We start from the raw sequence: 25517 nt of genomic DNA, 5'->3' as shown, positions 1-25517 counted from the left end.
GTATTTGAAAAATAATGTGTTTTTTGAACATTAAAGCATGTCAACATATTCTGTTACACCAAATACACAAAATAATGATCTTTAAAAAAGGATCATATGACCCCTTTAAATTTTAAATAAACATTCATCTGAATTGTATATTTGTCTTTGTTTAAAATTAAGTTATTCTATTTTTGTTTACAGTTAAATTTAAATTAAAAATAATTTTGAGATCAATAACTAAAGTGATCTGGGGTTTGTGTGTGGTTTAAACACATTTTGAGTGAATTTAGATTTGTGAACTTCACCATGGGTATCTTAGTAGGAGAACCTTGATGCAGAGGATGTTTTTGCAGTTATAAACTGAACTTTCTGAATGCTGGCAATACAGTGGTGTTATTTTCTAGCTATAAGCGGTACAGTTCCTTGTTTGTGGAGTAAAGTTACTGGTAAGAGAGAATATAGTTCCTTCTGAGTTTGTTTTGCCTTGATAAATTACCAGGGAGTCATTTCCTTTAGTCTTTTCACTGCTTTCCTTTAACAAGGGCAAAGGTTACTTACCACCGCTCGACACTTTGTGCCTTGTATTTTTTGCTGTATTGGTGATTTGAGTATGTTGTTTGTCTTTGTGTACACGTCACCTTATGTAACGTGTATTACATGTATTCTCTCAAGCATGGTAGCTGCACTGACTCTGCTGTAGTGTAAAATGATCTCAGTCTGTATCACTTTCAGTGTCTTAGACTGCAGGTCTAGGATTCATTGCTAGTCTGTTCTAGAGCCTGACCAATATGGGTTTTTTGGGGGCCGATACCGATATTAGGGAGTAAAAAAAGACCGCTACCGATATATTGGCCAATATTCTTTATGTGTAGGCTATATTATAGTACAGTATAACGTGTCTGCGCTGCAACAGAACGCGTCAAAGCGACCGTTGAAAATCATTTGAACTTCTGTCAGCACGTCATAAATAGAACGAGGCATCAGTTGACTGAATCCGGTGTAGACAACATAATGGGTTCTATTCTACACCGGATGCGAGCGGTGCGACAAAATACAATAGAATTCTATTGTATTTTGTCGCGCCGTGCAATGTGATGTGACCAATGTGATAAGCATTCAATGAGTTCTGGGCCGCAACGCGGCCGGTAAACACCAGCATTGAGTGGCCGCGATCAGCTCCGTTGGCCGTAATGCGCCGCAGATGCGTGCCGTGAAGCGCAGATCAGCTCTAGTCTCTAACGTCACTGAATCTGCTGTTAAAATGAACCATCCATTCATCATATCATCATGCAAAACAAAGAATATAGGTGCGGGTGGGTGGCGAGCGGATAATTTGAAGCAGAGGACTCGAGTGAAGTTTGAGCTCATCCGCGCATCTCTACACTACACTGACCTGGGTCCAGTAGCAAACAATGGAGCGCGCTCTGCTGGACAAACTAAGTAATAACACCATTCAGAAGCATTTAATCTGCGTTATATGTTCTTTAAAAAAAAAGTTAATATCAGCGGCATATCGGCGGCATATTCGCCGATACCAATATATCGGGGACAGGCTCATATCGGCCGATAATATCGGTCAGGCTCTAGTCTGTTCATCTTATCCAGTGCAGTGGCATTAACTGCGAAAAACTGTTCCTGGATCAGTGCTATGATGGTGAGATACATGTGAGCCCTGATCTGTTTGCAGCAGATCAGATATCTGTGAAATTGGCTCATGTCTCTGTCAGTAAGCCTGAATTTATCCCGGAGCTCATTGGAGCCACGTTGTCACTCTCTGATAAAGATCTCAATGTTCAGTTTAGCTTTTTATTTAGCTTGCTGTCATTCTGATGAATTTTCCATTTATTATGCCTACATGTTTGAGAATAGATCTTGTAAGGCAATTCAGCGTAGTGTAATTAAATCCTACCACAGTAGTGCAGTGAATCTAACTTGCTGCTTGTCACCAGTCTTTTTCAATCATGAGAAACACTTTTTGTGGGATTCGGGGTTGATAAAACAAGAAGTCGTCGCCCACTTTTGACCAATCACCGCATTTTATGCACAGTTCCATTGATGTATATTCATTTGAAGAATAAGCCCAGTGCTTTTTTGGAAATTGTGCCATACCTCTGCATTTAAATAGTGCCCCCGGAGAGGTCTGCAAGCCTGTCGAGTCTATTCGGGCTGGGCTCGGGCCATTTATTTTATTTTTTTTACAGATCAGGCTCGGGTTGGACTCGGGCTCATTTAGCTTCTCTCCTTTTATTGTGCCCATATACGCGCAGAGCACACATAGGCTACTGTATTAAAATGTTGTTGTAGCTGAAACAGTAGTAAGCTGTTTTGGGAGAAGGGAAAAATAGACGGACTCGGGCCAAGAATTCTGAAGAGCTGTTGGACAAGGGCCAGGCTAGGGTCTGAGCATCTCGGGCCAGGGCCAGGCTAGGGCCTATATTTGAGGCCCGTGCAGGGCTCCACCAGAGACCTTTCACCATATTAACTGCTGATTGTTTCTATTTAATTGAAATTGAGTTATTGACCCAAGTGCACAGTACTGAATCATCTAGATCTACGCAACTGTCATGTTTGATCAGATTTTTTATTTCTGACAAAAGTTTTTTCTTTGAAAGAAATCAATACTTTTATTCAACATGGATGCATTATAAATTTATTAAAAGTGACAGTAAAGACACTTAAAATGCAACTAAATTTTTCTTTTTATTAATGAATATGTTTTTTTTTTTTTATTAATATTTCAAATTATGTTCATTTGAATTTTCTATTCATCAAAAAAATCATGAAAAAGGGTATCAAAGTTTCCACAAAAATATGAAGCAGCACAACGTTTTCAACATTGCTAATAAATATTTCTTGAGCACCAAATCATCTTATCAGAATGATTTCTGCAGGATCATGTGACACTAAAGACTGGAGTAATGGCTGCTGAAAATTCAGCTTTGCCATCATAGGAATAAATGACATTTTAAAATATATCAAAATAGAAAACGTAAATCAGTAATTTTAAGGTCTAATAATACTTAATATTATTGCTGTTTTACAATATTACAGTATTTTTGTAAAAAAAAAAACACCACCCTTTGTGAGCATAAGATATGCATTCTGAAAAAATCATACAGACCCCAGACTTTTGGAACAGTAGTGTACTAGTGAACATACAACCATTATACTGTCTTTTGGTCACTTTGAGTCTACACAATAAAGTTTTGAGGATGACGTATATTGTGGAAACTAGGTCAGACAGTGGGCACCTCAGAGGAAAAGGAAGCAGGAAGAACTCTCTCTCTTTCTCACATGCTTGGCTGTGCTGACAGACTACTTCAATCCTTTGAGTTTGTTTGTAGTTGCAACACCTGAAAACTAAGGAAATTATGTATATTATACATATATGTATAATATAATAGACATATATGTCTATTCTGTTTTAATTCTACTTTATCTATATTTATCTTTTTAATTTTTTTGTTCTTTATTAAAAAAAAACAACAAAAAACAAAAACTAGCTTTCTATTTTTTCTATTCTATCTACTTGTTTTTCTTTGTTTGTGTGTGTGTATAATATATATATACATACACACCTTGCTACGTGTACTGCGTTAGGCTAACCGAGACTTGTCATTTGCACTTATATATTGTTGCTCTTTTGTTAGTTTTGACTGCTTTTATTGTCCTCATTTGTAAGTCGCTTTGGATAAAAGCGTCTGCTAAATGACTAAATGTAAATATTATATTTTAAATGCCTAGGTTAGAGTTGTCTTTACAGTAAACTAGGAGGTGGAGTTGACAGTAAAGACTTTGACATTGTTAGCAAAAAAATCATGTGACACTGAAGACTAGAGTAATGGCTTCTGAAAATTCAACCTTGCCAACACATGCACTATTTCACAATATTTACAGTTTTACTGAATTTTTGATCAAATAAATGCATCCTTGGTGAGACTTCTTTTTAAAAAAAACATCAAAAATCTTGCAGACCCCAAACTTTTCAATAGTAGTCTGTGTGATCTTCTTCACACCTGATCGGATTGTGTATTTATTTTGATTTATTTAATCTCTGCTCCTGTGTATCTGTTGAACTCTATTTAAATTTCAGTATCTGATGTACCAAATAAAACCTGATTCTGATAATCTGTCCTGCTGACTCTCACTTTCTGCACGCTTTTTGCTCCGAGCAGCTAAATTCTGAGCGGTGTGTGAAAGACGAGACTGGCCATGTGACCTCAATGACACACCATCCCCCATCTCAGGCCTCTGTTCCCCTCAACTTCCCTTGGGGAGAGCCAGAGCTGATCACTGCGGGCTGTAAATGAGTTATTGTCATGGAGACCGAGAGGTTAGCCTCTGCAAGTCAAAGCTGAAATGGGCAGAAGGATGAGCTCTGGCATACAGAGTATTTGGTGTTTGTGTCATTAAAAGGGGATCCTTTCGAACTGCTCAAAAATAAATCTTAGTTTAAACTGTTTTTATTAATGTTAGCATATGGACTGCTCTGAAATATGACTTGTTTCCTGTTTAGACAGCCAAGAGCATCCCCCACCTTATTGGATCATTGGGATCATTTGACAGTTTCTGGGAAGATTGCATTGTAGCAAGTGGTTCTTTAGATGTGTGTTTGGACGGCTAGCCTTTGTTTCAGACATGCACACATCGCCCCAAGTGCATGGAGACTCAATACCGTGTGTGTTCCTCCTCTGTGGTGTTTTTGTACATATGTGTGTGTGTCTGCATGGTTAGTTCATTGTCACCGTCCAGTCTGTTTGTTTCTCTTAGGTTTCAGTGCTCATGTCATTGAATAATTAAAAAGCCTCTGAAATTGAAGCTCGGCCCCTCCCCTCATCTCTCCTGTCCTCCCTCCATCTGTCTGTTCCGCACTCGTTTAAGAAAGCAAGCCGTTTCACGGTGTCGTGTTCAGCTTGAGTGTTGTTCGTAACTGTTTCTCGTTCCTAGATGGTTATCTTCAGTTTTATATTGCTTCTTTGTTTGTAGTTTACGTAACAGTGATTCCATATCATAAGTTTGAAGTGTGTAAAGATTGCATATTTAGGGGTGGTATACACAGAATGTGTTTGCAGTCCATTATGCCACTTTTCCATTGTATTTCTATGTAAACATGCAGACGTGTTTGACTGCGCTCACGACTTGCGTCTTTTGCAGTGCCTCGCGTATGACACTGCATTCTAACAATGCAGTGATCAAGGAAAAAGTTTGACTTTTAAAATCACATCTCTAGACCTTGTTTTTTTTTTTCCATTCCTCTACCCTGTCTCACGTTTTTAAAATACAAAAACACATTGTGTGACTGGCCTGTTTTTACATTAAAAAACATGAGATGTGAGCAGCAGCATGAGGAAAAAGTTAAACTTTAAAAAAAATTTTTTTTACCTTGAGCGCCACATTTTTAGAACGCAGTGTTATGTGCAAGTCACTGCAAAAGGTGCAAGCAGAGAGTGGTCAAAGATTTCTGTCAAGCGCATGTTTACATAGGAAAAGCAATGAAAGGGTAGTTGACTCATTGTTCAAGCAACCCAACAATTAATCTGAAGTCGTAAAGTGATGGTCCATGCAAAAAGGATAATTTATTCAGCCTCATTTTGTCCCAAAACTGCATGACTGACTTTCTTCTGTGAAACATAAAAGATATTTTGAGAAATTGGAAAAGTTTTTGTCAATATAATGGAATTAGCTTCAATGATGTTAGATTCCCTTCAAAATATCATCTTTTGTGTTCCATAAGTAGAAGAAAAGAAAAGGTCAAACAGGTTTGAAACTATATGAGTGAGAGAAAATGATGACAACATTTTCATTTTTGAGTGAACTATCCCTTTAATGAAGCACTGTGTAATTAGGTTGTTTCGAGTTCACCTGACCCCAATTTGATGTCTTTTAGTAGGAGGTATTAACAGAGTCATCATTTTGTGTCTTTTAATGACAGTTTTGTGTGATCATCATGATCCAAAGCTGTTGTTGTGTTATGGTAAGATCAACAGTTTTGACTTGTAATGAAATGTACCTACTGTTAATACAGAATTGCATTCACAATTGTATTATATTTCACTTTCTTTGGAGAAATTTTTCAGTCTGTCAGGTGTTCAATATACATGATGCCTATTGATAAGTTACTTTCAGTCAGTACATGAGATGCCTGAGAGCCATCTAAACTGCTATTGTGGAACAATTTAGTACTAAAGGACACTCCGTTTTGCCTCGCTGTGCATACATGTGTTCCTGTGTGCGCACGGGAGGGTGGGGCATTGCAGAGGTCTCTTCCTTTGTGGTGTAATCGGTACCAGATGGAGGGGTGGGTGGGTGTGTGTGTTAATGCACACCCCTCCTTTTCCTCACCTCACAAATTAAATCGAAACACGCATTCAAAGAAATCTTCGAGAGTTGGCTGGTGAAACTGTGGTCGTATTCTCGCTGACAGACTTAATCATGTCACCTGACCTCTGGGACGCCCCATGCACATTTTGCACTCAGTTTGTTGTTAAGCTTGAAGCTGAGCGCTTGTTTTTTGTTGATCGTTCATTAAGCAAACACACAGACCAAGCTGAGACTTTATAAACGGGGTTTAAGTCAGATTCCATGCGCTCTTTGTTGCTCAAAGAAAGCCTAAAGCCAATTAGCCTGCTAGCTCAGTGCTGGGTGAATGACCATGGTGAGGAAGTGTGTGTGTGCGAGTGATCCAAACGGTACTCTGGAGATTAACCAACCTCATGGAGCGTCTGTTAGTAAATGAATATGGTCGGGTTAATTCTGTTTTCACCTTTTAGAAACATTTTGTAAACACTGACAGTTGATTGGCTAGTTCAGACGCATTGATCATCACTTTCTCAAACATCAGGGTTTGTTTGTTTAGATTAGCCACAGACCACAGACTTCATTCCCATTAAGCTGATAACTAGTAGTCTAATCTTTCATTTCTTCATCTTTTTCAACATCCTCTTTGTAACCTGGCGCCAGTAAAAGACACTTGTTGCATGCGGCTTACTGTATAGGTTCAGAAGTAGCACAGTGGTTTAATATTTTGTGTTTTCAGTGTAAATTCTTTGATTTGCACAAAACCCAATATGATTCCGTGTTCAGCGCTGCATGACCTGCAAAAGGACCACATTACAATAAAAGACGCCCACTTGCATTTCCAGACTGTTTATGTAGGGTCAGCAGTTGTCCCTTGCCCTAGAAAAAACTCTGGTTTTAAACATTTCACAGCAGCATGTAGGAAACTTTTGATGTTTCTCTCGCTGCTTCAAAGGCCTGTTGTTCCTAGCTGAAATTTTTTCTCAAGCTTTGATTTTTGTTTTTCAGAAAGTCTAAAGGGTGACTTTAGGCCACTTTTTGTCAGTGCTTACATGTCTGTATGGCATTTAAAGGCATAATTCGCCTAAAAACTCAAATTCTGTCATTACGTTCTTACCCTTATGTCGTTTCAAACCTTTATGACTTTCCTTCTGTGGAACATAGAAGGAGATATTTTGAGAAATCCGTCAGTGTTTTTTTGTTTTCACTAATAACCAAAATTGTTTCTTTACCTACATTCTTCAAAATTATGTATTTTGTGTTTTGCAGAAGATAAGTCATACAGGTTTGGAATGTATGAGGGTGAGTGAATGCTGACAGAATTTTCTTTTTTGGGTGAACTATCCCTGCAAGATGCTTTGTTTTGCACATCAATGCATATGGTGATTCTTGTGCATGTGTGCGTGCAGGCTCCTGGATATCTGATTCATCTCACCATATCTCTTCTTCACCATCTGTGCTTTCATCTTTAGCTCAAATTCATCATTGTGATGATGCTGTACTGTCCGTTGTGCATCTTTCTTCATCAACAGTGTTATTTTTATTTGAATAGTTTTCAGTATTAAATGGTGGGAAAGTGGTGATGTGGTAAGGTCTGGTGTTTCCACCCAGGTGGAGGTCACCTGCTTGCTTTCAGCGGATTTACTGTGATTGACCACATGTGCAGTCCAGTTTCTCATTAGTGGTGGAATGTTTTTGTAATGTGTTCATCAGGATCCTTTGTAGTTACTTGTAAAGTGATTAATAGAATTGTTCAGGTGTTTTTTTTTTCCTTTTGTTAATCTGTTAATTATATTATAGCCTATTATATATTTTGTGTGATCCTATTGATGTTATTCCTTTTATAGAATTAATTTCTGTTTTTCTCCTTTCACAGAAGCGCTGCAGGTGCATGATACGACGATTGAATCCTCATGGTCTTGTTTACGCTGCTATTTGCGCATGTAAAGTTAAAGCCCTGTATAAAACCAAAAAAAATCAAAAAGACATTCTAATCTTACTGGTTTGCGATCGACTAATGAGCTTCATTTGACGGTCAGGAAAATAAAAATGAACAAAATGCTGTCATTCTACAATTCTCCACCATATTTACTATGCTGCGCACAAGTTCAGGTAACTCAAAACTTGCGTACACAAGCTGAGACCTGACGTGAGATTTGATCATAGCCACCACTCACGTCCATATTGATAAATTCCAAGTTTTGCGTTGAAACGACCGTACGCCCAATTTTCTGTCGTACGTTTGTTTCGTAAATAAGGCCCAATGAGTTCTATAGTATTTTGTCGTGCTGTGCCGCTCGCGTCCGGTGTAGACACGGTGTAACTGTACGTTGTAATGCCTAAATTCACTTGTAGCATTCAAAATAATTGATTTTTAGTTTTGTTTTATTTTTAATATATTTACACAAAACAGTAAAATTTTAACAGTACAGAATTTTATTTTTCAGAACAGTTTGCAGTTATCCTTTCCTGAGCTTTACAAAAGCTTAAAATGTCACAAAGACTGGAAGTTACCTTTAACACTGTTGTGTACAAACCCAGACAGCTTTAATTCGTCTGTGGTTGGCCATGTGTACGGGTGTTCAGCGGGTGCGTATCGCTGGTCTGCTCCCTCTGCTGTGAAGCAGCTGCACACCCAACATGCTCCACTTCAAACTCCCATCACCCACATGTGGTGCTCGTGTATCCCACAGACCAGATGCCCATACTGGATGCAGATGTGTCCCTCCCCTCTGGTTCCTAACTTCTCATTTAAACTTCCTTCTCTACTTTTGGATCTATTTTAGACCACAGATGCCACCGATACGTCTCCCTAATTTCTCGGTGGGGATGGTTTAAGCTTCCACATCCTACCCACTCATGAAAGGAGTTTTTCTCACTGTTGGGCTATAATTCAGACCTCCCCTGACAGCAAAGTGATGCTAGAACCTGCGTTCGTGATTCAGCTGGAGTTTTAAAATTCTAATTTTAATCACAGAGGTGGAAACTTTTTTTTCTCCAAGAACTCTTTTTAACTCTAAGTTTTTGATTGTTTTGGCATATGGGAAATTCAATTTTTACTGTTTAAAGTGTTTGGAAGTGACTTATTTGCTAATATGTGCTCTTTTTAATGCAGTAAAATCAGCTGTTGACTCTAAGTTTGAGCTTTTCCAATTCTCTGTGTTGGGTCAAACTGTGTGCTTGTATGTGTGTGTGAATGCAAGATTTGTATGGGAGTTGTCTGCACTCATAGGTTGCTTCAGGCTGTGTACCTAAACACACACATCTCTGAAGTCTGACTTGTTTCCAGCTAATATGTCAGACAATGGCACATCAGTGTACCTAAACTGTGTGTAAATTTGTAGAGGAATGGTAACGGCTCATCACTTGTTTACAGTTCACACCAGTATTATGTTCTAGGATCTGTCACTTTTCTCACAATCTGAAACCATGTTCTGTGTGAAAAATGAAGAAAAGAAGGTTTCACACGTTCACTTGGTTGTATATTCAGAAGAGTCAGCATGAAATCAAAATCAGTTATCTTTTATAGAATATTGCAGTGTTTATTATAAATAATTTATTCATAAACATAAGCATCCCTTAACTTACTTGAGATTGCAGCAGTTAGCAAATGAGAAAGATCTAAATCAATACTTGGACAAAATCAAGTTCCCACACTACATTTTTTTTGTCTAGAACACGAGTTCAGTGGCTAACTAGATTTTAAAATTTTCTGAGTGGTGGTGCATCGCTGTGCCAAGGTGTTGTGCATGACTGCAAGCATGTTGCAATGCAGGTCATAAGATATTAAGATTTTTTTGTTGTTGCTAAGGTGCTCTGGGTCATTGTTGGAGCCTTGAAATAAAGTCGGATTCAGTTGTAAAATTGTTCGAGCTGCATGACTTGAGGTATCATTCATGTCCATAGCACAAACAGTTAGTGGTCGACCGATATATCGCCAAGGCCGATATATCGGCCGATATCTGCCATTTTTCAGATATCGGCATTGGCCGATAAGTTTTCTGTTTGGCCGATGTGTTCGGACTTTTATTTTGACGGTGCTGAGAATGGCCTGAGCACACAGTGCTCACATTCTCCCTCTTGTTCGCTGTTGTCATTCAGTTCTGTCTAATACGGATAGAAGTCTATCTAATAATCAGATAGAACTGTTAAACAAAGGAATTAAAATGTATACAAAAAAGTATTATAACGATTGCTTTAATATTATTAAAGGCTAATTATAATACTTTCTCGTTTGCCGTCAGAATTCCGCAAATACGCATTTATATAATTTAAACAAATCTTTGAATGACTAATGAACATTTAATTTTACAAACCTTGCAGAGGTGCCTTTGCACAACCTTGTGCATGTGACCTGCATGATCACGTGTTCTGTAACGGTCGGTCCTATGGTCCGTGCGAATTGAATACGGACAGGAGGAGAGTTCAACTTCACTGGAGATGCGCGATCGACAAACTTTAAACTCGTGACTGATTTCAAATTATGCTGCGCTGTGCATTTGCCCACTGTCATATTCATGTAATTTTCACTGTGTGCTGTATGTAAAATGAGTGTTACCTTGACTTTATTTGAAAAAATATGATTCCCAATGCACACAAACTTCCCAGAATACTGAGTGCCCTGTTGGTTACAGTGTTTACTTCCTTTTTAATTATATTTTTATTAAATATTTATTTATTTGTACTTTACTGGAGTAGTTTTATTTTGAGTAACTTTTACTTTTACTGCACTACATTCCAAAGCATAAGATCGTACTTTTTACTTCACTACATTTCATAAAACTTATCGTTACTCCTTATAAAATATCACGTGCTTCGAGATGCAGAAGTGGCGTCTGATTCTTGAACGAGCTGATTCTTTTCAATGAACCCGTTAAATCGGCTCGCAAATCGCACCAAACGATTCATTCACGAATTGGAGTTGTTCTCGAGTCGACAACTCACTGATTCAAATGAACCGTTTAGTGCGAGTCTCCAGTGAACTAAATTCACAAGTAAGAACACAAGTAAGAATCTTGCGAGCGCGCGCGCGTCTGATGCTGCTAAAAGTAAGTTACTAATGTCGAATTTTAGGATGAATTATTGTAGCTGAAAATCATATTTAGGTCAAAGCTGTCAGTTGTTTGTTTACTAAATCTGCTGTAAAGGGTGATCTGTTTAAGCCCACTGAAATGCTTGAATGCAGACAGATTAACATCAGAGTCTCTTACCTATGATTTAGGTAAAAAAACATTAAAATAACGCAGATTAAATAAAATAACTCATGCACGTTCATGATTATCAATTTATGTGTTAAACGGTCATGAGGTCCGGGCGATTCTGTCGCTGGAACATTTCCAGATACCATGTCTTTGTTCTGTTGTCTATTAGCTGGTTTATTTATTTATTTTGGGGGGGTCCAGTTATTGCTGTCCTAATGCTTGTTGACCCTGGAGCTTATCTATTCACGAACAGCTTGTAACACTCCAAAGAGAAAGGAAAACTTGAAATCGCATCATATGACCCCCTTTAAACTAGTTTAAATCACAGAGACATTTGTGTTCATCGCTGAATTCAGTCGCTTCACACTGGATCTCACAGTGCTGCCTAATGCTCGCGTGACAGAGTACACGCATCTGCTCTAGTGAGCTCGCGCCGCGCGGCAGTTTGAACTTTGATCTGAGCGGACAAACGGTCCGTGAGCTGCGATTCAAATGAGTCGCGCTGTTTCATTCCGCTTTTGGCACAAAAACATTATATCGAACTTCATATTGTTTTATCGAGGAAAATTATATCGCGATAATTATCGTTATCGAATTATCGCCCAGCCCTAGTGTGTGTGTGTGTGTATACATGTACAGCAAGGTTATTTAGCATTGTAGAGGTAAAACTATAACCATGTGAACCTTTATGTAACTGTTTCACTTGGGTTTCATGAAATAGAAACTCTTCTCTGTGGTAAGATGAGATGTGCAGATATAGAGAGATTGTTGGTTATTTTTACTGACTATGTGAGGTGGTTTTGTGTATGAAACTGAGAGAGATGGTGAAATATCTAAGAAATCTGCATGCATGAGTGATGCATAAATCTGATGACCTTCTAAAAGACTATTTTTCCTCTCATTATCTCTTTTCTGCTTCATTTTTGTTTTCTCTCTCCCACTTTGCATTACTCCAAATTATTTGAATGGTTTTAGAATTACCTGTTGTGTAAAATAGTGATAAAGGATGTCATTGTGTGTTTTGCTGTGTAAATATAGTGAGCTGGTTTGTCCTGTTTTTATTTTACCAGATTTTCAGGCCTGATGCTAACCAACACACACTGTCACATACAATCAACCACTGATATAGGTTCATACTCTTTCTTTAAAAAGGTTGGCTTGCGGTTCAGTTACATAACACTCTTGTCAGAAGTGTACTTTTTCTGTACACTTTTTTTGCTTTCTCACTTTCTAATCTCTTAGAAATTAATCTCTAATCTCGGGGTTAGAAGGTGTGCCCGAAGTGTGAATCGTATGCAGAAAGGCATGGAAAACAAATAATGCGTTCTACGGAGCCACTAAAGGGACATGGTTAGCCGCATGCTAGCGGTAGACTGTTACATTACAGTACATGAAAGTTCACTTACCACATACACAGAGTAAGGAGAGATGACTGATAGGACAATGGCAAATGATTTTCAGATACTGAGCACCACTGACAAATATCTAATCTTGTAAAATGTGTAGTAGGTACTGCCGCTCCGTAGTATAGAGTCCGTGTTATTGCGAATCTCGAAAGTGAAAGTAAAATGAGAGTGCGCATTCGAAAGCGGTTTCAATGCCCTGCATATTAGTAGCGGCTCCCTGATGCCCGCAATTTAGTGTAATTACCCAACGATATAATTGCGAGAGAAAGTATTGAAATATTTTTTTTAGTCCTCCCATCTCGTAGGCTATTTATTCCCTTAAGGGGTTCCGTAGTACACTTAATTTCCTTTCCGAACACGGAATTGGGATGCGGCGGATTGCGGGGGGGAGATCACGATGCTGGCTCAACATCGTGATGTCTGTGAGCCATCGGCGATGGATGATGGCATCGTCTATCGGCCCAACCCTAATTGAAACATTTTTAGTTTTTTGTAAGCTGTGTCGTGTGAGGCTGATGATACACGGGGCAACTTTTTGAGCAATATTGCCGTCAGTGGGCAACCAGGTGAGAGACAGGGCCCACGACCGATCTAAAGTATCCAGATAGACATTTGTTACCCATTCTCAATGGGAAAGTGCCCAAGCAACATTGCTCAAAAAAAGTTGCCCAGCAAAATTGCTCAAAAAGTTGCCCCGTGTATCATCAGCCTGAGACTCTACAAAAAATGGTAGATAAGAGCATAAGTCAAACATGTCCATCTAGTGCATGTTTATGTAGAAGAACAATGGAATAGCTCTCAAAAAAAAAAACATGTTATAAGTGAATGGCTGCTTAAAGAGTTAGTTCACTCAAAAATGAAAATTCTGTCATTTATTACTCACCGTTATGTCGTTCTAAACCCGTAAGACCGCCGTTCATCTTCGGAACACAAATTAAGATATTTTTGACGAAATCTGAGAGCTCTCTGACCCTGTATAGAGAGCAACACAACTGAAATGTTCCCGGACCCAGAAACATACCACGACGCATCTGCGCGCTTTCTCCTTAAACATAAACAACGCTGATTACGTTCTGGTGAAAGCGCACACATGCGTCGTGGTACTCTTCAAAATGGCAGAAGATGGTAACTTGGGGAGTAGAATTGTTAAATAAATTTTAATTTTTGTTTTCATTGCGCACAAAAGTATTCTCGTTTTATCGTTGTCCTTATTACGTTTCTGGGTCTGGGAACATTTCAGTTGTGTTGCTCTCTATGCAGGGTCAGAGAGCTCTTAGATTTCATCAAAAATATCTTAATTTGTGTTCCAAAGATGAACGAAGGTCTTGCGGGTTTGGAACGACATGAGGGTGAGTAATTAATGGCAGAATTTACATTTTGGGGTGAACTAACCCTTTAATTGTCCTGAAAGTCTTTTTGCCCTGTTATATGAGAAGTTAACAGCTAAGGCTAACACCTGTTAGCACTTCATGTGCTGTGGATGTCATTTAGACCACTTGCTTTGATGGCGTTATCTGGATTGTGTGTATGGGGCAGGTGTTGATTTTGTATGGCTGTGAGGAATTTATGAGTGCAGTTTATGCATGTGGCCTATTAACACTCGTAGCCCTTGTTAAAGTATTATAGAGGGGCTGTATGGCCACATTCTCCACTACACCCTTAAAGCAGGGCCTAAAACTAACTTTTTGCCACACCTGCCAATGGCCGGTGACATGATCAAATTTACCGGCCAAAATTGTTTTTTTACCGGCCATGAAACTCTTTTTGCAAAAACAGGCAGTTATTACTATTACAATAACTAAACATATTTACAATGCTTTTGTCCTGCTGGTGCATTTTCCCTCAATTTTCCCTATTAATAGAATATTTAATCCCTATTAAAAGGGAATTCTTTCTTTGCGTGAACATTTGGGCGGCGTTATGTAAATCTTCCCGGATAGTGACGTAGGCATGTGGGGGCATGTTAGAACGAGCCGTTTTAGGTAGGTGTGGCTGACTCTTAACTTTTATAAAGAATGTCTCTTTGGATTTGAGACTTTAGTCTTTGCAACTTTACAGATCTTCTTTATGCACCAAGAGCTTGTAACACTCCAAAGAGAAAGGAAAAATTTAAATTGCATTATATGACCCCTTTAAGACTTTATAACTCATTTAAGACTACGTTTACAAAGTAACTCGTCAAAACCGTGCATTTTGACATAATTGTGTGTGTTTTCGTGCGTTGAAGCGCTACTGGTGAGCTGTCTGAAGCGGCTCAGTGTATACGTGCAGCCTTTTAAACTATACTTCACTACACCATTTAGGCGTCGTAACCCCAGGTATGCGTCGCCGCATTCTCGGGTTATGAAGAATAAAGAAGGGAAAAGTTAATCTTCCGAAATGAAAACTGTGTCTAGGGACAAGCTGGCCATCACTCTGCTCTGACCTTATCAGCCCGTTTGTATCATTTGATTCGCTCTTGTCGCTTATGACAGAACAGCTAATCATGATGATCTTGTCTTCGGACAAGATTATTTTATTCGCTTATGTCAAAAACAGCGAATCTCTTTAAAAACTGGCTGTTGTTTTTACTTCATTGCATTGTTATAATTCGTAAAAGTTGTACCCGCCAACTGGCGACTGACACTGTTACATGGACTCATGATTTTTACTCTCATTTGACGCTTGCCGAGTGTTAATTTTAGGCCCTACCTTAAAGTAATTGACTCAGAAGTACAGCAGTTTAAGCCCGTAGCAACAGTCTGTTATGTGGGATGGGGATCGCTGTGGGAGGCAGGAGGGAGGTGTGAATAAAGAAGACTGATGGAGGGATGGAAGAGGGTGTGAATCCCCAAAGTAGCTGGCGTCGCTGTTTAGGGACAAAGAATGAGAAGATGGACAAGAAGAGACAGAGATCTTGTATACAAGTTGGTGCTGTTAAAGCCAACTTGGAAAAAACATGAACCCATGTAATTAATTTCATGTTCCTGGTCCTGGGAAAAGATTAATATGGAAACTATGGCTGGGCGATATGGCAAAAAATGTCAATCTCGATTTTTATTTATTTATTTATTTTTTTAAACATTTGACCGATTCTCAATTTTTAACTAATCAAACTTGAAAATGTAACTACAACATTAATCAAGTAACTTTTCTTTTCTAACCCTCTATTCCAAGCAGTGTTAATTTTGACAGCAAATTTTGATTTAGTTTTAGTCATCTGAATTGTTTTTAGTTTTAGTCGACTAAATCTAAAGTAAATTTTGTCGGCTAAAATCTAATGGGTTTAGTTACAGTGTAATGCATTTATTAAGCATTTCTCTAAAATTTCCAAACTCATTATATAGGTTTGATATTAAGGTTTTATCATGATAGACACCGATTTAACTGCTGTGACTTACAACATGCCTTTATGTTAAAATGAAATAAAACCACTTCTCATAAAGAACAAGAACATGGTCTACTTTTTAATTAAATACCAATGGTTATATAGGCTAATTATGCATTCTTTATAGCAACTTCTTTACCATATTCCTCATTCTTTTAAGCACATATTTATTTCTATAAATAAATTTAGATTAATCTTTAAGACTACTAAAGTTTTTCAGTCAAGAGCAATGCGTGATTTTCTGTCTGTCTTTTGTTGCTTGATTAACATCAGTGACTCAGACAATAGCAACTAAATTAGGCTGCTGTCCCTTTAAAACCGAATGCACGGCTGCAATGGATGCAATGTACTGAGACACGTTCTCCCTACGGTTTACGTTCACTTAAGACGTAATCAACCATGTTTACGTGAATACTCGTCAAAACGGACAATTTGACATCATTTTGTGTGCAATTCTCCATTCATGCGACGCGAAAGAGTACTCGTGTGCTGTGAGACACGCTTTCTGTATGTGTATGCTTCAGGGTCTGCGCTCAGAACACCGGACCGAATTGAGTTCTCTCTTGTGTCGTCAGATTTATCCATATGTCTGCTCTTCTCTTACTCCCACATATTGACATTTTTGAAAATTTTATGTGACGTGCAGCAAGTGTATTTTAGCTTATGTCCCGCCGGCTCAAATGTACGCATCTAACCTCCGAACCACGCAGCAGATTCATTCTGAATGAATCTCTTCCCGAATCGTCCCTCCCTAACATTTTCGTCTCGTTTTTATTCATTGACGAAAATGTCAATAGATTTACATCATAGTTTTTGTCATTCAAAAAGAGTTTTATAGCTTATGTCCCGCCGGTTCATATGTACGCATCTAACCTCCGAACCACGCAGCAGATTTGTTCTGAATGAATGTCTTCTAGTGCTGGGCGGTATACCGGTTCATACTGAATACCGGTGTTTATTTTTGTTATGATATGAATTTTTAAAATACCGCAATACCAGTGTATGTCGCTTAAACAACATTCAGAACGCGACACTGTTTGAAAGAAGTCCCTTTTCACTTTTTCACTGTGGTGAGGGAACAGCTGTACGCCACAAATATCCACTGCCCCCTGCCATCAGCTCCCGTGTCTCTCACACACACACACACACGAGCGCGACTTTAGCACTAGATAACTAAATAACAACTTTCAGACCCTTTTAGCAGCTTTTTCCGCTATTCCGCTATAGAATATTCATACTGACAAACCTAGCGACTTTTTTGGATAAACCTTAGCTATGGTTCAGTTGGAAGATTTCGCCAGTGCTGTCCTGCGATCGCGAGGTCTGACTTTTCCGGAGAAGTGTCACTTCTCTCGGCGTCTGTTCTGTGCAGTGAGTGGCAGAGAAGCAGCGTATTCTAAGTCAATATACTGCAGTATTTCCTCTCTCAATCAGTAGAAAATATGGTTAACACACGGTCATGAATGGAAAAAAATAATACCGTCATGTACCGTGAAACCGGTATAATTTAGAAAAATACCGTGATATAAATTTTTGGTCATACCGCCCAGCACTAATGTCTTCCCAAATCGTCCCTCCCTAACATTTTCGTCTCGTTTTTATTCGTTGACGAAAATGTCAATAGATTTACGTCATAGTTTTTGTAATTCAAAAAGAGTTTTAGTTCGTTATCGTCTCGTTGTCGTCGGTGAAAAAAATGTCGTTGACGACAATTATGACGAAAATTATTCGTCAGCGAAATTAACACTGATTCCAAGTGCACCACACATGAAGTTGTCAAAATGATAGAAATGTTAAACAAATCACTTGTTCTTTGTAGAAAAGATGCATGAACTACAACTACATCTTGTACAAACTTGTCTTATACATATTATATGTTCAGAAATAATACGAGGAAATTTTTCAGAAGTCAAGATAATTCAAATTCAAAATGACTAAAGGTATAACACCAGTAGACTGTTATTAACTATAAATGTTCTGTAAAAACAATGAACAGCAGCTTTCAGCCTGTCACCATGATACTAACATGAAATATCAGACATAGAGTAGTAGTTTTTATTCGATTGCGCTGCTTTTCCATTGTTTTTTCTATGTAAACATGGACACGTTTGACTGTTGCGCTCACTTATCTTGCAATGTATAAAACGGTATTTAAAAAATACGGAGCTCAAGTTAAAAGAAGTTCAACTCCCGTCGTCTTGCAATTTTTTCCTATTCCACTGCCCGTGTCGCATCTTTGTCAACACAAAAGCGCATTCTGTGTGAATGGCGCCTAGCGATATGAGCGCGTTACACGTAAGCGGTTAATCATGTGCGCTGACATGCGGTTGGATCTTTCTTTTCTTTGTTATATCATTGGCATATTGTCGAAGTGTCTAATTCTAACATTTGATAATATTTCTATTCAAAATTGCGATTCCTCGTTTCCTAAAAAATTGAATCGCCACAAAACATTAAAGTCGAATTAATCGATAAAATCATTAATACACTTAATACACGACCTGAGTGCATGTTTTTCCAAATAAATAGGTTTGTACTGTTTGTAATATTTAATTAAAATATAATAACATGCTTAATAATAGCTTCCTTTGAAATAGCTTTCATTTTCTACTGACACCACTTAGGTTGTGCAGGCTAATAGATAGTTCATCAGTAGCCAAATAGCTACTTAGGCATTGTTTTAGCGAACTCGCATGCGTTCTGGCTTCATTCTAGTATGTAACCCTTTTCACCTACCAATCAATTCTTGATGTATAAAATCATGTTCAGTCCTCCATTTAATTTTTTTATAATTTTGTTTTTAAATATTTTTTTTGTATTTATAGGTATTTTTCCTATTTTATACCATTTTTGTGTCATTTTTCCTATTTTATACCATTTTTGTGTCATTTAATCATTTTTAACTTTATTTATTTGTTTAATTTTTTTTTATATTATATTTTTTCTTGTTGACTAAAATTTCATGTTGACTTTGAGTCACTGACAGGATGAGATATTTACTGGTTGTTGTACATGCTGTTCCAGATTTCAGAACATCATTCACATCACTGAACATCACTGATCGGATAGAAACCTCCCTCAGTAACACACGCATACGCTGTCGGTTTCAGTTGCTGTACTGTCTTTCCTGACACCAGTTCCACTGATCTCACATGGTCCGCAGTGCCTGACAGGAAACATCATTCTGAATTTTCAGGGACAAAGCTGTCAAATCATGGTTTAGAGTGAGGGTCATGATAATCATGACTCGACTCCTGTTGAGTGAATTATTATACCTCCATACATGGTGTAATATGAAAATTTGGCCAGGTTTCACACGAAATGTCTCCCAGTGCACCAGTAGGGTGTACCTAGACAGTCTTAATGCATACTGTATGTTTTCTTTATAGTTGTGAGATTTTAAAATCCCTCTCACTTGAGGAAGAGAAAATTTATGATAGACGGAAACCATTCTGATTCATGACAATCGCAGCTTCTGTCGAATCGCGATCTCGATTCCATCTCCATTTATCGTGCAACCCTACATTCTGACACGCACACAGGCGACACATTGTGATGCAAGAACAATATGCGTTTCCTGTGTTTCTGTTAGGGATGCACCCGGTATCGGGCCTGATACTGAGCTCCTGTACTCGTACTCGTTAAAATGCCCCGATACCATTGCGCCAGCTGGTAAGCAAATCACGCTGAGTGGATTGAGCGCACAGCGGCGTGAGCTTGTCGAGTGAATATCCCTTTCTTTGGAAAATAAATCGCTGCACGTTTCAGATGAAAAAAACGCGACTTCTATTTATGATAATATCACAGTTAGGAGATTTATAGCGAGTGGTTCCCTGCGTTTTTACAGCAAATTGCGTGATTACTACTAAGCCGCTGCAATGGAGCAGCTCTAATGCTATTGAATTAAAGATGATGTAGGCTACCATGGAGAGAGGAAAAAAATTAACAGTGAAAGTAACAACTGTATCTATTTGATAAATGAAGTTAACCAACTAACATTATACATACTCTTTTGGTTTCTGTACCCAATATTTTTTTACATTTACAAATGCAATGAAAATATTGGTATCAGTACTCTGCATCGGCAAGTACCAAAAATAAAAGTATCGGTATCGGGCGAGTACTGGAAAAAGTGGTATTGGTGCATCCCTAGTTTCTGTGTAGAAAAGGTAATTGTGCGAGATCATTTGTTTAGGTGTGTTTAACAGTGATTGTTAGGATATTTTGACCGGTTTTCTAGGTGTTAAGCTGCATGAGTTTGTGTCTGTCTGAATGTTTGGGTCTTTCTTTATTTGCCCTTTAGATCTTGTTAGCAACTTTAATCTCATGTCTGAGAGTACAGACTGTACTGTTAGTCAGGTTACTATGAAGAAGACTGTGGTCAAGACTGTGGAATATAGGCCACTTAAAGGATTAGTTCACTTTCAAATTAAAATTTCCTGATAATTTACTCACCCCCATGTCATCCAAGATGTTTACGTCTTTCTTTCTTCAGTCGAAAAGAAATTAAGGTTTTTGATGAAAACATTCCAGGATTATTCTCCTTATAGTGGACTTCAACGGTTACCAAACGGTTGAAAATCAAAATTACAGTTTCAGTGCAGCTTCAAAGGGCTCTACACGATACCAGACGAGGAATAAGGGTCTTATCTAGCGAAACGATCTGTCATTTTCCCAAAAAATTACAATTTATATGCTTTTTAGCCTCAAACGCTCGTCTTGTGTAGCTCTGCGTGAGCTGTGCATTCCAGTTCATGACAGTTAGCGATCGTTTCGCTAGATAAGACCCTTATTCCTCGTCTGTCATCGTGTAGAGCCCTTTGAAGCTGCACTGAAACTGTAATTTTGATTTTCAACCGTTTGGTAACCGTTGAAGTCCACTATAAGGAGAATAATCCTGGAATGTTTTCATCAAAAACCTTAATTTCTTTTCGACTGAAGGAAGAAAGACGTAAACATCTTGGATGACATGGGGGTGAGTAAATTATCAGGAAATTTTGATTTGAAAGTGAACTAATTCTTTAACATCACTGAAGCCGTTTAAGAGGTGCCTGGTGAAATTGTATAATTCATTCCTGTCATTTACTAACCTGAATGATATTCCAGCTAAAAACATAACTAAAATAGCCATTTTAAAGTATTCTTTCTCTGTTTTTCTCAGTTGCAGTGATGATGAGGATGATGATGGTGATGAAGAGGAGACAGAGCTGAGAGCTGAGTGTGTGTGGTCGTGTTGCGTTCACACTGGGAGCGGGAAGAACCCCCTCCCCCACACACACTGCATCCATGTTCTCCCCCGACCAGGAAAACATCTCCACGTCGTCAACCAAAGTGCCAGTCAAATATGGAGAACTCATTGTGCTTGGGTAAGACCTTCTGGCCTTTGACCTTGGATCAGCAGGAAGCGGCATCTGTTGTGCCGGGGTTAATAGTTTGTAATTCTTAGTGACAACTTTGCATGTGAGTGTTTGTGTTTCTGACAATAGAGTCAGATGCCGTGAAGGTTTTGTATGTTTCTGTTGTTGTTGCTAGTAACATCATTGTGGGCAAAATGTGAGGATGATGCAAGTTTATGAGAACAACTGAGCCTTCAGTTAGAAAACAAAGTGGGCTTCAACGTGGTGTTGGAGTATCATAATGCACTTCATTGACTTTCTTTTGCAGAACAGACTTCTGTGTGATTTCCTGCGCTATATCATCACATGATTCACTGGCGTCTAAAAGAGCTTTTTGTGTATTAACTTCTTTGATTAGATGTTCTCAGGGGTCATGGATTCGATTCGATTCTCATCCTGAAGTGGATAGAGGGCTCACGTCACCTCCATTATTGTGTTGGTTTACGGCTGATTTAAGTGTTGTGTTACTGCTAAACTGCAGTTTTAGCTACCTTGTGAAATAAAACCAAAATCACAATATGGCTTAGTGCGATTCATCAAATTGAATTAAATCAAATTTAATTTAATTAAATATAAGTACTGTGTTCCTAAACGTTTAAAAACCAACCCTGTTTTGCAGAGGCTCAGTTTACAGTAAATGCAGCTCCATATGGACTCTGAAAGTTTAATTGCAAATAAAAGTTTGATTGTTTTGCATTTGAAAATGAAGGAATAGAGATGGCCTTAAATCTTAGTGTAATTTAAAAAATTAAATAAATAGAAATAAAATGACTTTTTATTTTACAGTGAAATATCTCTACATTTATTAGTTTGTTAATATTTAGTATATATATATATATATATATATATATATATATATACAGACAGACAGATAGATAGATTGAAGTAATATAATATTAATATAGCAATAATATATATACTACTTTTTTTTTTATCACAATTTTTATCAGAAAAATTTTATTGCTTTTTTCCCCTAAATAGTTTAGGCGTACTTGTGTGGATGTTTAGTTCTGTTTTTCATCTTTGTAGAGACATATTAATTCTCTTGAATATTTTGGAAATTATATTTGTGTTACGTAAGTTTGGTAACTGAGCTTCTAGCTCTGACAGAGCTCTCTTGAGCTTATAACCTACATGTGACCACACACAAACTCACGCACACACACACACTGCTCCATGAGTCAGTCTCCTGATGAGATGGCTCATTTTCCTCCACCACCTTGTTTTCCCTCTGCTTTTCACTCTCTCCTCCCAGCAACAGCTGACACTGAAAGACTTCCTTCATCTACACCTCTCCGGGGGGGGGGTTTCCCTCCCTCTATCTGTCGTTCCCATAGTGTTTTCTGAAGGAATGCAGTCGTAGATTAGAAAACGCTGCTGCAAAAATACCCTGCTCGGTGTGCACATACATCATGTCCATGAAATTCCCTTTCCGTGCTGACTCTAACTGTTTGTTAATGTTGTTTTTCCCCTCCATACATCAGTTCTTGAGATCGTCATAGAAAGTCTTGCCGTAAGGGATATTAGGCTTTTTCACACTTAACTCAAGCTGAAGATGTCACCTGGTGGGAAACTCCAGATATCTTAATTGCATTTTTCTGATGTCCATATAAAAGAGAGTGTAGTTTTATAAGGAACGCCTCAAGAGAAACAAGCACAATCGGTAAGCTTGTTTATAGAGTACATTGCGATAATGTGGGTTTACCAAAATATGTCGAGAATGCACTCAACAGCGTCAATGCATGCCTTCAGCGAACTCATGTTAAATCAATCAGAGACTTAGTAAAGTCCATTGCTGAGCATCTAAAGCCCGAACCCACACAATACCAAATGCACAATGTTGAACTACACAACTACATTGCAGCCTCTGTGTCTGTGAAGAACACTTGGGTAGTGAGTAACTGGGTGGAGGACGGAGGAAACCTCCACAGAGGAAACCACAAGACATAGCAGGTGTAGTGTTCATAGTGTTCAGTGTTTTATGTAGTGTACACAGGCTTCACACTGCTCACAAATCAGATTTGTTTTTCAAATGCTGCTTAAATCTTTAGTACTAAATGTTCACGTTGCCATTTTGTAAGTCATAATATCAGATCCATTTGTTCAGATCTGGTGTATGTTCATTGGTTCTTTTAATAATGGTAATGACAGCATTACAGCATGAGACAGTAGCTGATGTTGTGGAACAAAAGGATGGCAAACTGAAGAAGATGGCTCTAGATACACTATCGTTCAAAAGTTTGGTGTCAGTGAGATCCTAAAAACGCATCACAGTTTCCACAAAAATGTTAAGCAGCACAACTGTTTTCAACATTGTTAAAGGGGTCATATGACGTTGCTAAAAGGAACATTATTTTGTGTATTTGGTGTAATGCAATGTGTTTATGCACTTTAGGTTCAAAAAACACATTATTTCCCACATACTGTACATTATTATTTCTCTTCTATGCCCCGCCTTTCTGAAACGCGTCGATTTTTACAAAGCTCTGATCGTTCTGAAAAGCGAGGTGTGCTCTGATTGGCCAGCTATCTAGTGCGTTGTGATTGGCTGAAAACCTCAAGCGTGTGATGGAAATGTTACGCCCCTTACCATACTGTGATGCCGTGTCCCGGTGCGTCGAGACAAAACCCATTACAAATGAGGCATTTGTTACATTCAGGGGACATAAGAAAACCTTTTTTTAATGACTTACACTGTCTTTTTACGTGTTGCGTTTCACGCCGCATAAACATAAAACCATGTCTGCATTTGTGATCGGAGAAACAACAAGCGCTACTCTACACTGCTCAAAACTCGCATTTGAATCATCAGTGGCAAGTTCTTTAAATATGAAAACCTACTTGCAGGCTGTGAGTCAGAAGCGCCAGACTGTCCTTGCAAAGTTGGTATTGCCCCACTTTATAGAAACAACCTTTGAGCACAGCCAGCATTGTAGGCTACTCTCCCAGGTTCAGGAAGCAGGCCTCCGTAAAATGCGCTGGACACATCTGAATATTTGGGTTGAACTGTTCTGGAACAGTGTTGTAAATACAACTTAACCATTGATTTCTAGTTATGTCCTCTTTTGGAAGACCAAACAAAGTAGTTTCGCTTTCGCAACGAAACAGCGTCTCCACAACATGGCGGCGGCAACAACAATACGACAGCGAGAATCAAAGTTATGCCTTCTTTCTTTGCGTGAACATTTGGGCGGTATTATGCAAATCTTCCCACACAGTGACGTAGACATGTGGGGGCATGTCTGAACGAGGCGTTTTAGGAGGGCGTGGACGAGTCTTAACTTTTAAATAGAATATCTCTTTGGGTTTGAGACTTTAGTCATTGCAACTTTAGGGATCTTATCTATTCATTGACAGCTCTCCAAAGAGAAAGGAAAACTTGAAATCGCATCATATGACCCCTTTAAAATAGAAAACTGTACTAATATTTCAATAAATTACTGTTAATAATGTTAAAGTGCATATCATTTCACTCTATATAGTAGGATAGTGAGATAACGTACAGTTAAGTAATTAAAATATTTTTTTCAATTGAAATTAGTTTTTACAGTGGCATGTAACAAAAGTGCTTTGCATAATTAAATGTAAAAGAATGTGAAAGAAATTTCATAAGCTGTGAAAGTATCTTCTGGCTAATCGGGATGGATGGTGAAACTGTCACGTAAGGGTTTGAGATCTTTCCACTCCAGATTAATTGCATAAATGCTACAGTTAATTATTTTATTTTTTTTTGCAGTTTTAGAGCATGAATTAATTAGTTTCATAATTGTTTTGTTGAAAACACTGTTTTAATCAATGGGGAAGTTGTGGCCTAATGGTTAGAGAGTCGGACTCATAACCCAAAGGTTGTGGGTTCGAGTCTCGTACC

The 25517-nt window shown here is 38.3% G+C and overlaps 1 protein-coding gene across 4 annotated transcripts in view; it reads left to right on the top strand.

The window, feature by feature from the left end:
• peli1b (pellino E3 ubiquitin protein ligase 1b) overlaps nucleotides 1–25517 on the top strand; it is a 39062-nt gene that overhangs the window by 2606 nt on the left and 10939 nt on the right. For 2 of the 4 annotated variants that reach the window (XM_016463656.1, XM_016463658.1), the window contains exon 2: nucleotides 21421–21619. In XM_016463656.1, coding sequence (XP_016319142.1) covers nucleotides 21540–21619 — 80 coding nt within the window. In that variant the 5' untranslated portion in view covers nucleotides 21421–21539. Of the gene's footprint in view, nucleotides 1–5918; nucleotides 5957–21414; nucleotides 21620–25517 lie in introns of those variants that run through there. The other 2 variants (XM_016463657.1, XM_016463655.1) reach the window with 2 other exon arrangements.

Source organism: Sinocyclocheilus anshuiensis, unplaced genomic scaffold (assembly GCF_001515605.1).
Source record: "Sinocyclocheilus anshuiensis isolate Anshui unplaced genomic scaffold, SAMN03320099.WGS_v1.1 scaffold784, whole genome shotgun sequence".
NCBI classification, from domain to species: domain Eukaryota; kingdom Metazoa; phylum Chordata; class Actinopteri; order Cypriniformes; family Cyprinidae; genus Sinocyclocheilus; species Sinocyclocheilus anshuiensis.
Note: the sequence above shows the minus strand (reverse complement) of the source record. Positions and strands in the feature narration are given on the sequence as shown.